At 44.8% G+C, this 13752-nt stretch overlaps 1 protein-coding gene across 5 annotated transcripts in view; it reads right to left on the reverse strand.

Moving 5' to 3' along the window:
• Fam168b (family with sequence similarity 168 member B) overlaps positions 1-13752 on the reverse strand; it is a 28508-nt gene that overhangs the window by 4791 nt on the left and 9965 nt on the right. For 2 of the 5 annotated variants that reach the window (XM_055606626.1, XM_055606618.1), the window contains exons 3-7: positions 11908-11988; positions 6186-6221; positions 2059-2201; positions 1784-1982; positions 190-319 (exon numbers count right to left, since the gene is read on the reverse strand). In XM_055606626.1, the coding sequence (XP_055462601.1) occupies positions 207-319; positions 1784-1982; positions 2059-2201; positions 6186-6221; positions 11908-11988 (572 nt within the window). In that variant the 3' untranslated portion in view covers positions 190-206. The remainder of the gene's footprint in view (positions 1-189; positions 320-1783; positions 1983-2058; positions 2202-6185; positions 6222-11907; positions 11989-13752) is intronic. The other 3 variants (XM_055606635.1, XM_055606646.1, XM_055606644.1) reach the window with 3 other exon arrangements.

Below are 13752 nucleotides of genomic sequence, written 5' to 3' on the forward strand. Positions count from 1 at the left end.
AGATTTCCATTCTAACGGACTATTAAGTGTAAGCCAATCCATCTTCCCTTTCCTAAGGTGCTTTTGTTTTCTCACAGCAAGAGAAGCAAACTAGAAGAGCACTTAAATCTGAAGTCAGCTTCCGAGTTTCCTCAGAAAAGCACACCCTCACCCGGGCCCAGCCAGCCCGCACACTTCACTAATACTTACATTAGTTTGCAGGGTAATCACCACTGAGGGGGCACATAGCTGTAGGTGGGTGTTCCTGGGGCTCGGTATGTGGGGACAGTAACCGGGTGAGGGGCTACAGGAGTTGGAGAATGAGCAGTCAGCAGGGTACCTGGAAGAAAGCACAACACTTCACACAAGAGGCACAAGTAAGCATTTGAGCAGAGCTCCATCATGTGGCCTCTGAAAGCATGTGACTGACTTCCTGGGAGGGGGCACAACGGAAGAGGAATGGTCTTAAACTCTGAACAGATTATTTCAAAGTGCTGAAAGGCATTATAAGCATAGCAGCCTGTGGTCACAATGTCTGTAATCCCCTTCAGACCAATGACATTAATTTTGTGAGATCCCATGACTACGAAATGAAAAGGTGTTTCTCCTCTTAAAAGGGCATCCTGAAACATCGTAACAGGGCGAACTGTAACACGAAGGTGAAGGAAAGTCAGGGAAAAGAGGACACTGTGTGCTCCCTCTATGAGTACTGAACTGTCAGATGCAGAGACAGGGCCCAGAAGAGCGGCTGCTACACTGTGAGGGAAGAAAAATGCAGTACTTGTTTAATGGTACAGGGGTTTTAGACTTGGAGCGTGAATATTCTGGAGACTCGTTTCACAGTAACATGGGGCTACTTATCATACAGAGTTTTGTATTTGATGGAGAAGGGGGGAGGGAAGGAAGAGAAAGAAAAAAAACAGGAACACATTCCTGAGGGAGTTCTACATTCCATGAGCCTATGCCCTCAGCAATGGCCTGCACGACTGAGCTATGCCACCCCTCCACACCTCAAGGCGGAGGTAAACCCTTGCTCACACCCCTCCTCTGGGAGCTATCCCCAGGCGGCAGCAACAGTCCATGCCAGTCTTCTTTAACAGCAGATGCAGAAAAATCAAACGGAGATTCTAAGCAGAAATAGACAGAATCCCACAGTGCTATATCTGACATAATTGCCTTATGTTCAAGTCTAGGAATTTTTTTTTAAATTGCTTGATTCTCCCTCTCCCCAAATCCCAGGAATGGAGAACCAAGTGACCTTGTATGGAATAGCTTTAAGGCAGCTACAGATATTGAAAGGTGAGGAGGTGACCCTTCCATCAAACCTCAAGTCTTCTTGAAGGCATCCCCCAACCCATTTTCCTGATCCAATAAATAAATGGTGAAGGATTTCTATAAGCAGCTCTTCCCTCTATCAACACAAAGCCAGCTTTCTTAGAGGAACTTTCTCATTACTGAAACTTGGCCAACAGAGACGCCTGGCCCTGGAACAGAAAGTACCTACCCCACTGTTCAGTCTAGCTGCTCATGGAAGAGGCCAAATGAGGGCTACCTGACACTCCTCATTCCTACTGCCAAACAGCCACCTCGCTCACTAACAATGTGCTGTTCGGTTATCTCCACAGTGGAGGCCACCTGACTCATGGCCTATTCCTGAAAGGAGAAAGGAAAAAGGAAAGAGGTAGTCCTTTCACACAACTGAAACCATGAGACTAAGGCAAGGGTCAGAAGCTTCATGGACTCTCCCCACTTCAGCAGCTCTCAGGCTGCAGCAGAACACATACACCAAGAACTAAGGACTCACCTGCTGACATGGCCATTGTGGTCCCAGCAACCATGCCCATGGTGACCCCGCTGCCTCTAGGAGGAGGGATGGGAGCAGGGTAGACCGTTGCTGGCATGCCATTGGGCTGCACCACAGTGGTGTGGTGAATGACGTGAGGGGGTGCTGCATACAGAGGTTGTGTATAGTATGTGCCTTGCTGTGGGGAAAACAGAGACAACTGCCAGAGGGTCCCAGGGCTGTAGAGATGTGACGGAACCAACCCTCCCCCAAGTGCAGGGCATACCCAAGCATACCTGGGCATACGGGCTCTGCTGGGGGTAGGCACTTCTCACTGGGTACACGGCCGTCTGGTAAGGATTCGGGGAGGAGGAGTATGGTGGTACAGCTCCGCTGGTTGGGGAACAGGACACTTTGTAAGGTGTGCCAGGAGTGTAGCCTGGAACAGAGAAGCCAGAGGCCTGAGTTCACCTGGCCAATTCCAGACAAAGAGAGCAGTGCAGGGAGGAGCCAGGGCCGCTAGCAGTCATGAGCACAGTGAAGACCTGTTGCCACTGAAGCCCTGCTTCTCCTCTGCTGAGACCTACGTTTCTCAGCTCTGTGTGCCACTATGTAGAGTGGAGATCTCTGCACATACACACAGAAGAATCTGTCCTGTCTTGCTGGAATAAAAACTGCTATGGCCTCCCTAGGCTCAACTCAGCTTTAAAGGCACATGCACCTTTTCACCCTACAGTTAAGGTCCAACCTTAGGAAAATAAGCATGTACCAACAAAAGCTTCACTCCAAGCAAGCTTACATTACTCGTTACAGTGAAACTAAAGAAACCAAATGCCAAAGCCTAGCAAAGCACCTTAGTGTAAAGATGTGAGTCAAGGGGTACACTGACTTGCACCATCTCTACCAAAGAGAAAATGAAAATAACAAGAAAGCAGGTTGTTAAACAGGAGACAGAAGAAGATGCTGAGGGCTTAGCAGGTAAAAGCACATACGGCTCCTGTTCCCAGCACCCACACAGGGCCACTCACAGCTCCAGCTCCACAGGATCCAACCAACTCTTCTTTCCTCCAAGGGCACTGGACTCACATGGACATGCACACACACAAACACACAGACACGCATGTACACACAATTTCTTAAAATAAAAGGAACAGAACACATGAAGCTACATGATGAGCAAAGGAAGAGAAGATGGACTGCTATAAACACGTGAGGCTATTTTTAGGAGATGTACCCTCAGGTGGCTAGAAGGAGAATAAGAGCCTGAATCCACCCATGGGAGCGGCAAGCTACATGATGTTTTCAGAAGCTGAGGAAGAGGTCCACAGGGCAAAGAGACAAACTGGCTGCTGAGGGAGAGGCAGAGACAGGTCTTCCTTGGGACAGGAGAGTTCAGACACTGCATGCGCCCATCACCAGATTCTGGTGCATCCTGTGTCCCAGTATCTCGCTGATACATTAGACAAGTTCCAAGATAACTGTACTGAGTGAAAGCCAGACAAAGCCATGCTTCAAATAGCACACAGGAAACCCTTGGAAAAATTCAGTGACCGAAACATAGGCAGTGACCAGAGGCAGGAGGATCAGAGTCTTTAAAAAGAGTGCAACCACAGGCTGTGAGGCACTGTACAGTTACCCAAACACAGTATACATCACACCTGAATGCCTGAGGACAGCCTGAAGTGCTCATCGAGCCTACTCTGCACAAGTACTTTCTGAAGAGGCCACAATGGTCTTCATGTTCTTGCTGGTGCAACTTGTGGCACAGAGCACTCAGCTGTCCATTGGTGTGTCAGAATCATAAGCTCTGATAGACACATGTCTCATAGATGCAAGCAACCGTCCCTCAGGACTACAATAAAAATTGGAAAACATGTTTTCCAGACTTAAGTGTAAATCCTCATCAACGGGAGACTCTGATCCAGCCATATACACACTACTTGGCAATCATTAAGAAAAAATTACAAATGAATCTCCAACCCCATTGAATTTTCACAACAAGGAGACACAGAACAGCACGTAACACATGTCTCATTTACACTGCCAACAACTGACCAGTCTATCTCGAAAGTAACAGCTATGGCACATGTATTCTGAATTTCCAAAATCTTAAATATGTGGAAGAAATCAAGAGCGAGAGGAAAGGGAAGCCCTACTACCATAATAAAAGTGTTCCAAGTTTTGTTTTGGGTGATGGATCCATGGTGCTAATGTCCAACTGTGAAAAAATCCATCCAAATACACACTAAATATATGAGTCTTTGTTCATAAACTATGCCTCAATCTTAAAGAATGAACTGAGTCTAAACAATTTTAATTTAAAATTTTAAAGGCTTAATTTTATTAGCAGAGAGAATTAATGACTTCTACAATATCTACCATTCTTAAATATATCAACTTTCAATACTGGTGCTCTGCCAAGAAAGCCAAATATGAGAATATCCACTAGGATGTATAAAGCAAGTTAAAAGACGAGAGCACATAAAGAGACTGGCATAGCTTGGACCTTAAGTATTCCTCCAAAGGCCCGAATGGGAAGGCCTAGTTTGCGGTGTGCTACTGCAGGAGGACAGGGCCTAGTGGTGAGAAGTCTTAGATCACTAGGAGTATGCTCTCCAAGTGGGGTCTGGAACCTATCCATAAGGTGAGCGCTTTTGCTTTATGAGATTTTGCCTGTCCACACACCCAAATAATGGGGCTGAGTGATCATGGATGGAAACCTCCAAGTACTGTGAGCCCTAACAAACCTTTCTCTGAGAAAGAAGCTGCCTACCTTAGATACTGTTACAGTGGTAAAAAGCTAACATCATCCCTTTCTCCCTCTGCCCATCTCCTTGTCTCAAAAATGATAAGATAGAAAATTATAGACATGATATACGCACTCTGAGGCTCAAAGTTTTAAGTATGTTCAATTTTATTTATTATATGCCAATTATACCACAACAAATTCATAAACCATTTTTAAGTTAGGGAAAAGCAATGTGAGATCACCCAGTTCAGGTTTCAGCGACACTGCAAGGGGTCCAGGACAGGCCTAACTCCTCCCAGGTAAATACTCTCACCATGCAGGAGTAAGCACTCGACACTAGGCCAGGCCACGGAAGCAGAACTGTGGGCTTGTCAGACTCAGCCAGGTTCCACTGCAGGTGACCAGGAAAGAGCCAAGCTCTGCAAGAGGTCCCTGACTTTTAGTAGGAACACACAGAAGGAGGAGAGCAGGGTGCTCACAGTGGCATGTATGCAGAGGGGGAAACCAACTCAGGGTGGAAGCGAGGCTGACACAGAAGAACGAACTCTGGTTTGGAGCAAACCAGTCCTTCACTTCTCACAACCACATTCACGGCAGGTAGTACAGTTACTGAACAGATGGCCTTGCTCAGTTATTTAAATCTAGTTTCTGCCCTACTATTTCTATAAACCTCAACTGAGTCATCTTGCCAGAACTGGCCATGAAGTACACGTCTGAGATCCCTGCACTCTGAGGCAGGAAACTATGTATTTGAGGCCAGCATGGATACATTGCTTACAACCAAAAATACAAAAGGCAGAGTGAAATCCTCTGAGAAGTCACTAAAACCACAGGAAGAAAATATTAACAATCAAATGCTCAAGTGGCCGGCTAGTGGTGGTGCACACCTTTAATACCAGCACTCAGCAGGCAACAGACAGGCAGATCTCTGAGTTCGAGGCCAGGCTGGTCTACAGAGTGAGTTCTAGGACAGCCAGGGCTACACAGAGAAACCCTGTCTCAAAAAACCAAAATACAAAATGCTCAGGTGTGTCATACTCTGAGAACAGATGCTAAGTGCCAAGCTGGAACCACACTCAGAACTTGTGGTGCTAGTACATTTTCACTTGGCTTTAAAAAACAGGCCCCACTTTATTGCCCAACAACAGAAAAACAGAAATAAGCACCTATGATGCAGATGACCTATCTGGAGCTCGGAGCAATAATAACTAATACTTTAGGCATGGCAACAGTGCTCTATACTTTTAGAGACACTTCCAAAAATCATCACCATTCTGTTTGCAGGCGGTTCAAAGCAACACAGGAAAAGCAATGGCAGTAGAGATGACACATCAACTGAGCTGGCGGCAATCGAAGCCAGGCGACTGGGGAAGTGGGCTATGCTCTCATAAGCTTGGGGACGCACCTGAAACTGTTCCTAATAAAAACTCTCTAAGGAGGTGTAACACTTTACCTAGACTCATATCACTCTGGAAGCTGAGGCAAGAGGATGGAGAATTCCAAAGACAGGCCTAGCTACACACTAAGACCCCAAATCAAAACACAGGATAGGCATCCACATAGCAGCTCACACATGCATGCAGGCAAGCACTCACACATGAGTGTTTAAATCTGAAAGGCAAGCAAACACACAAACACAAAGGGCCAAGAACACAGCTGAGACAGAGCACTTGCCTAACATGTGCAAGACTCTGGGTTCAATCTCCAGCACTGCAAACAAAAACAAACAAAATCATTTCTTTAAAAAACAAAGTATTTTTCAAGGTTAGACAAGATGTTACAGATTTAAAAGAGGCAAAAAGATATACATTTGACTTTATAAACAGATTCAGTGTGCAGCATTAAGTAGATTCTCATTCCAAATATTAAAATACAGTGGTCATTTCTCAGTGTGATGCCTTCACTATACTGCGGGCAATGGCTGTTAGCCCATAGTCTTCATCCAGAGAACTACTGGGAGGTGGAATACAGGTTTTTTTTTATAATGGGGAATTCTCTAAAACATGACTTCCCCATAATCTCCTGGAAAGCTAATACTTTACAAAAGTAAAGTGGAACCTAAGAAAGATGACAAGGCCTGAAGAAGTAAGTCAAAAGTCCCAGGCTCCTGCAGAAGAAGGCTCCAGCATAGGACCCAGGCTAGGGCATGAGCTAGGCTTCTGAAGGAGCACCAAGAAAGCACAGTACTGAAAAGCCCATGGGCCAGAAACAGGTACCAGAGTTCTCAAGAGCCCTAGTAAACCTCCTAAGAGGCACCAGGAAAGACAAAACAGACACAGAAGAAAAGAGCCACATATACATGGCATGCCCATGATAAGGACAGGGCAGCCAAGTAAACATAAAGTCAAAAGAACTAGGTCCTTGTCTCCCAAAGCGACAGGCCACAGAACAAAACAATAAATGGTCGGCTTAGCCTACCCCTGGATACACAGAAGAACCGTTACAAAATGACAGCAGCCGGAGTCCAGTGGCGCCAGGGTAGACAGGCATGCAAACAACTTCCTTCCTTCCTTCGACATAATAGTGTCATGTAGTCAGTAAGACCTCAAATTCACTACATGGTAGAGTATCTTGAATTTCTAATCCTCCTGCCTCTATCCCCACAGTGAGCCACCATGCTGAGTTTCTGCAGTGTGGGGACTGTGTGTACTAGATAAACACACCCCAGCTTTCATTGAAAAAACTCTACAAGTACTGCTAGACTCTGTGCATATATACTTTTAAGAGACAAAGACTCCTGCAACCCACAGTTAATTAACACCTCATGCTGTTTTCTTTCTAAGTAGCTGATCATATAATAACCTTATTATTTAAAAAAGAAACCTAGACTCTCACTTCAGAGACATAATTCTGAATTTAGAAAGAAAAATAAAGCCTATATTGCATTTCCATTTATTGTTAAATAATCTCCATAAATCTTCCAGATAAGCGCTGATGACCTGCTCACAGCTCACTGTATCTTGCTGTAAGACACGTTTGTATGTATGTTTGCCTAACTAATTACTGCCTTACTGTATCTCTCAGCAACAAGTTTTCCATGCTTTGGTAGGGCTTGCTGGCACACACCTTTAATCCCAGCACTTGAGAGGCATAGGGAGGAGGATCTCGGTGAGTTTGAGACTAGCCTGGTGTACATAGTGAGCTCCAGGCCAGCCAGGGCTACTAGGTGAGCATTATCAGTAACTTTTTCCTTAGGCATTCAGATGGTCAATACATCTGAGCTATTCAGTGGGAACAAAACCAGGAGGACCTGAATGCAGAGTGCTGGGCCAGCTTCAAGTTTGATCATGATCGCCCTCCATAAAGCTCAAGTTCTACCAGGAGAAAATCAGTTCCCAGAGTGCCACCACCAGAGTAAAGCTCAGTTCCCACGGAGATTATAAGCATGGGAAGCCCATTCCAGATTCATCTGTCTGCAGCCCACGTGTTCAAAGTGAATGATTCCCTCTACTTCCAGATGAAATATAGCACCAAAAGCTACCACAAACCCAAGGTTCTCAGAATCCTGTGACACATTTACAAGTGGACCAAGAAAAGGGGGCTGGAGAGATGGCTTGGGAGTTAAGAGTGCTCACTCTCCAGAACAAGACAAGGCAGTTCACAGCCACCTGCAACACCAGTTCCAGAGAACCGGCTGCCTCCTTCTGGCCTCTGCGGAACCAGGCATGCACACAGCAGGCAAACCCTCATATAGACAAAATAAAAATAAATCTTAAAAAAAAAAGAAAGAAAAAAAAAGGATCACAGCATTGCAAAAGTGCTCAGGAAGCCCCGCAGAGCTGTTGTCTCTATTTCATCAGATCACGAAAGCAGCAGAGCTCACAGAAATTCCCTTCTTACTGTGTAAGTGAAGACCTAGCCTAGGCCTCTGAAGCACACAGCTCTGATTTATATCACCTGCCAACAGTATGGTGAGCCACCAGGGCCTTCTAGGTTAACCCTGCCCTAACCGATCTCAAACATCTTTACTACAAGCCTCTGGACAACAGCAACAGCACACACAGCTAATCTGGCACTATGAAGCCATGAGATTGGCAGTCAAGGGGTCTGGTGCTCTTGAGAAGCTTCCAAGTAGCACCTTGGTCTCTGCTGCTCCTACTGCTTATCTCAGCCTCTGCACTCAAGGATCCTCTGAGAGCAGTCTTGAAAGGGGAAAAGAAAGGACTGATTTTCCTCTAGGAGGAGACCTGAGAGAAGGTGGCTGGTGACCTGAGAGAATTTGCTCCAGACACACGCTCTCAGCAAGAAGATCTGCACTGGACTCCATGAATCCAAGGCTCTTTTAACAGAAATAAGTTGGGAGTGTTTGTCCTTTTCAAATCAGCTTGTACTCTAGGAAAAAAACTGGCATAAGTCAAGTGAGTGAGTGTGGGGCACTACAGCATTAGGGCAGGAAGCAGGAATCCACAAAAATTCATTTCAATTTGACCCAGTGCTACACACAATTGACCCCAAATGAACCATAGACCTAAAAGTCCAAGTTAAAACTGCTAGAAGAAAAAGCAAGGAAATCATTTTAGGCAGATATTCAGAACATCAAAAATATGATCCACAAAAGAACAGAATAACAACCTCATCAAATTTGAAAACTTCTCTCTGTGAAAGACACTGAGAAGAGAGGGAGGGGGAGGGAAACAGGAGAAAAACCTGAAATCTTAAACTTGATAAATAGACCAATTCTTGAAAATTCAGCAACAGAACAAACCCAGGCTGTAACCAAGTGAGTAGTACATCTCAATTCCAGCTACTCAGGAGGCTGAGGCCCTGGAGTTCAAGACACCGTGCATAGGGAGATGATTCAAAGTGTGAACTGCTTGCTCTAGTGTAAGACCTGAGCGCAGTTCCCAGCACCCATGTCAGGTAGCTCACAACTGCTGGTAACTCCAGCTCTAGGGAATATGATGTTCTCTGGCTTCTAGAGTACCTGCACATGATACACAGAAACACATGAACACAAACATAAATAAAAACAAATAAGTCTTTTTAAAAACAGAACAAAAAGTGGGCTGGAGAGATGGCTCAGCAGGTAAACCCACTTGCTACTCTTGTAGAGAACCTGGCTTAGTTTCCAGCATACACGTAGTTGCTCACAACCACCTGTAACTCGAGTTTCAGGGGACTGACACTTTCTTCTGGCCTTTGTAGGTACTTGACATGCACGTAGTGCATACACATACATGTAGACAAATCCTCACACACAAACAAAAGCAGATTTTCAAACAAAACATAAAAATAAAATTACTAAGCCTAAAACAAACAAGCTTAGTAACTGACACAGTTAAAGATGTACATAATCTCTTCCCTCTCAGAGAGGTACTGGGGGACAGAATCCAGGGCCTTACACATGCTGGCAGCTGTTCCATCACTGCCCTTATCCAAAGTTTTGTTTTGCTCTTTTTTTAAATTCATGACACACTTTTTTAATTATGTGTTACGTGTCTGCACGCCTGTATGCAGGTTAGTGTTAAAGCTCCTGGCGCTACAGTTATAGATCATTATGAGCTGCCTCACAGGGGTCTCAAGCTGCCTAAAATTTGCAATGGTAGCAACTGTTCTCAACCACCGAACCATCTCTCCATCCCCAGTTCCTCATTTATTTTATACGAAATGGAGTTCTCTAAGTTGTGTAGACTAGCCTTGAACTCACTCTGTAGCCCACATAGGCCTGTAATGTATGATGATCCTTTTGCATCAGCCTCCAGAGTACCTGGTAGGACAGGTCTGTGCCACCAGGCCCAGAAGCACAACTCTTTACCAAAGACAACTAAATGGTAAATTAACACATGAAAAGAACAACAACATTACTGTCATAACAGTTCAAATCAAAACTACAATGGTAAATCATTAGATACCCACCAGTATGCTAGGACAGAAAAGCCTAATCATGCCAGAGTTGCCAAGGATACAGAGGACTGGAACTAATAAATACACAACCGAAGGGAACGTAGATAGCACAGTCACTCTGTACGACTGTTTTTGGCAGTTTTTTACCTGCCCTAAATTCAGCTACTCCATCCCTTTGTATTTACTCAACAACAAGAACAACAAAAAATAAATATAAGTATAAATCCATAGACATATGCTAAACATTCATAAAATTTCACTTGCAAAATGAATTTTAAATACAAGCTCCCAAACTCAAATAGCACAAAAGCCATTAGCTGCCTAACAGATAAGCAAGTGATGTTTCCCATACAATAGGCACAGGCTCACGAGAGAGGGAAGAAGTAGTAACAGGTGCCACAACAGGAAAGTCCAATTATGCATTCCCAGTAAAAGATGCCAGTCCAGAAATGACCAAGTATATCCTATGTGAACACATTTACATCAAGAATTAGGAAACACGTAATTCTTTGAGGCCCTAGAAAGTTGCAATGGACAGAACAATATTTGCCCAAACAGATATGTTCACTACCAACTGTGATAGAGGCACACTTCACAGCAGAAATGATCAAATGCACATTATTAATATTCGCAGTATGTTAGGGTAATGTGTACAAGAGCACTGTTTAAAACAAGCCACATTATGTAAAGTGCCATTAAAAAGACACAGGTGGCAGAACCATTGGCAACCTGCCGAGTAGCCTCCTGGGAAATGGCTGAAGATGTTCACAATGACAGGCACATGAGTGCAAGAGTGTGAAAAGGAGGCAGACAAAAATCATGGAACTTTCTGAAGAGAAAGAGACTCTATGAGAAAGGGCGAGGAGGTTAAAGCAGAGACTTCTCTCCCCTAGAGATGAGAAACCATTAAGCTTCTTCTGAGCACACTGCCATGTATGTCACATGACTTAAGTGAACAGGAACAAGAACTTAGGACAGAAAAGTTGGAAACAGAAAGACGAAGTCCACTCTTTCTCTGGATCTAAGCTAGGAGAGGTGGTCATGCTGGGGACAGAGGAGATGACTTCTGTGAGCCACCAGGAAGGGATTCATAGGAAGTCACTGTTGGCTGCTCTTCTACTCAAATCTGTGCACCTACAGCTGTGTGGAGCAAAACACTGTCCCAGCATCTTCGTCAGACATCTCTCATGAGACAGAGCATGAGCCAGCAATTTTAACCAGCAACTTCTCAGATCTGAAAATGTTCTCATGCACTGTGCATGGAAAACAGTTGGCTTTTAAAAACATAACCACAGCACTGTGGACAGAGCTCAATGACTAAATGGCCTCCAGTTGCTAGTAGTACGTCCTACCATAAAAAGAGGTACAGCCCAGAGACTGGTGGGCGGGCCTGAGAAACTCCGTAAAGCAAAGCTTTTGTGTACCGAGACCTAAGCTTTGACTACACTCATTAACAGGTTCATTTCCAAATGTAGAAAGCCACCCAACCACAAACCACAGTTCCACACCCTCCCACCAACTGTACACAAGACATCTGTCATGCAGTACATACCTGTTTGGAAGGTAGGATTTGCTCCGGGGTACATGTTAGGTGAATAGGCAGGCGCTGCTGCATAGCCCACAGGAAAACCAGCTGCAGGGAAACAGACAGCACAATAGCATCATCAAGGAAGTGTAGCCACCTGACCACCAGGCTCCCTCATAGCTGTTTTTGAACTTCACACACTGTGCTCAAACAAAATTGTCTTGAGTCATCTTCTTTTCTCAGAAGTTTGATGAGTCATAGACATAACCCAGTCTGTGAGATCTATAAATAAGTACTCACATTGTACAACTAGGAGGAAAAAAAAAAATCAGAAACTGAGTCAGCAGTCCACTGTTCAGAATAACTGAATCAGGGAGGTGTGTAACTCAGTGCAGAGTGCACCCTTCGCATGTGTGATGCCCTAGGTCCAATCCCAGGACCAAAGAAACTACATAAGATCAGGCACGTAAAGGCGGCTATGGTGGTGCACATTTAGATCCTAGCACTTGCCAGGCAAAGGTAGACAGTTTTGAGTTTCAGGCCAGTGAGGGTTACACAGCAAAACCCTGTCCAGATAAAAAGAATAGCTAAGCCATAATTTTAAGCAGCAGGAAAAGAAGGGAAAGGAAGAAGGGAAGAGGGGAGAAGAAAAAAATAAATCCAAGGTGAAGTCTTAAAACCCTAACACCCCTGGCAGGTTCACCCCAGAATCACATGGTCTGAGTCATCAAGAGTGTTCGACATCAAGCACTGGGTCATGACTCTCCCCTGGCTTCACTGCACAAAGTCGGAAGAAACAGGATTTAAAGTGAGCTTGGAGCCACCCTAGAATCTACACTGTTCTGATGGTTGGGGGTGGGAGGTTTAGGCTACATTCTCAGTGACTGCAGAGACAAAGTCACATTATTGTATGCATGGTTTTGTTTGTTTTTTTTCAAAGAGTTTCTCTGTGTAGCCCTGGCTGTCCTGGATTCTCCTTGTAGACCAGGCTGGCCTCAAACTAACACAGATCCACCTGCCTCTGCCCACTGAGTGCTTGGATTAAAGGCGTGCACCATCATGACTGGCTCCACATTACTGTAGTTAAAAGCTAGTAATTTGTTGTTGTTGTTCTTATGCACTGTTTTAAACTTCTAAATTCATTTCAGTCGTCTTCACATTCTGAGGTTCTAATCCCCAGCTTCCTCAGTTCAACGTGGCCAGTGAGAAGCCCAGGTTGTCAACATCATTAAACTCAAGTCTTCTTACTAAAGGGACTCTAATTAACCTCAAAAATGCCCAGAATGGGAAAACACAATCAGAATCCACATATAAGCAAGAGCATCTGTTTGCTCTCTTTGAGACAGGATCCTCCTGCCACTGCTTATAGAATGCTGATACTTACAGGCATGTGCCACCATAGCCTGCTTATCTGTATGTGCACTGAGTAAGGTGCCCTTGAGACAAGAACCACTGGTGCTAACAGACATTACAGACGGTAATAGCTACTGCTTGAGCATGAAGAACAGAAGCCAGGTCCTCTGTAAGTGCTCAGAACCTCTGAGCCATGTCTCGAGCACCCAACACTACTTTTAGTAACACATGAGTCTTTAATCAGAATAACCACAAACACACAGGCACAAGTTATCAATAAGGTATTTAACAGAATACTGCCCCTGTGGTGTTCCCCAGAAAATAGAGCCTCAGGTACCCATCCAACCCTCCTCAGAGCCCAGGATTCCTTGTGCCCCCTTCTGCCTGACCAGACAGAAGGACGGCAGGAAGCTTTCATACCCTCAGGGCACAGAAACTAGCATTACGAGCCCTGACTACTACCACAGTTCTTGTGAGGTGCGGGGCATCTTTTTCCTACCAAGATTATGCTGAGGTAGC

This window comes from Psammomys obesus, unplaced genomic scaffold, assembly GCF_907164565.1.
Source record: "Psammomys obesus unplaced genomic scaffold, mPsaObe1.curated_primary_1811, whole genome shotgun sequence".
NCBI classification, from domain to species: Eukaryota; Metazoa; Chordata; class Mammalia; order Rodentia; family Muridae; genus Psammomys; species Psammomys obesus.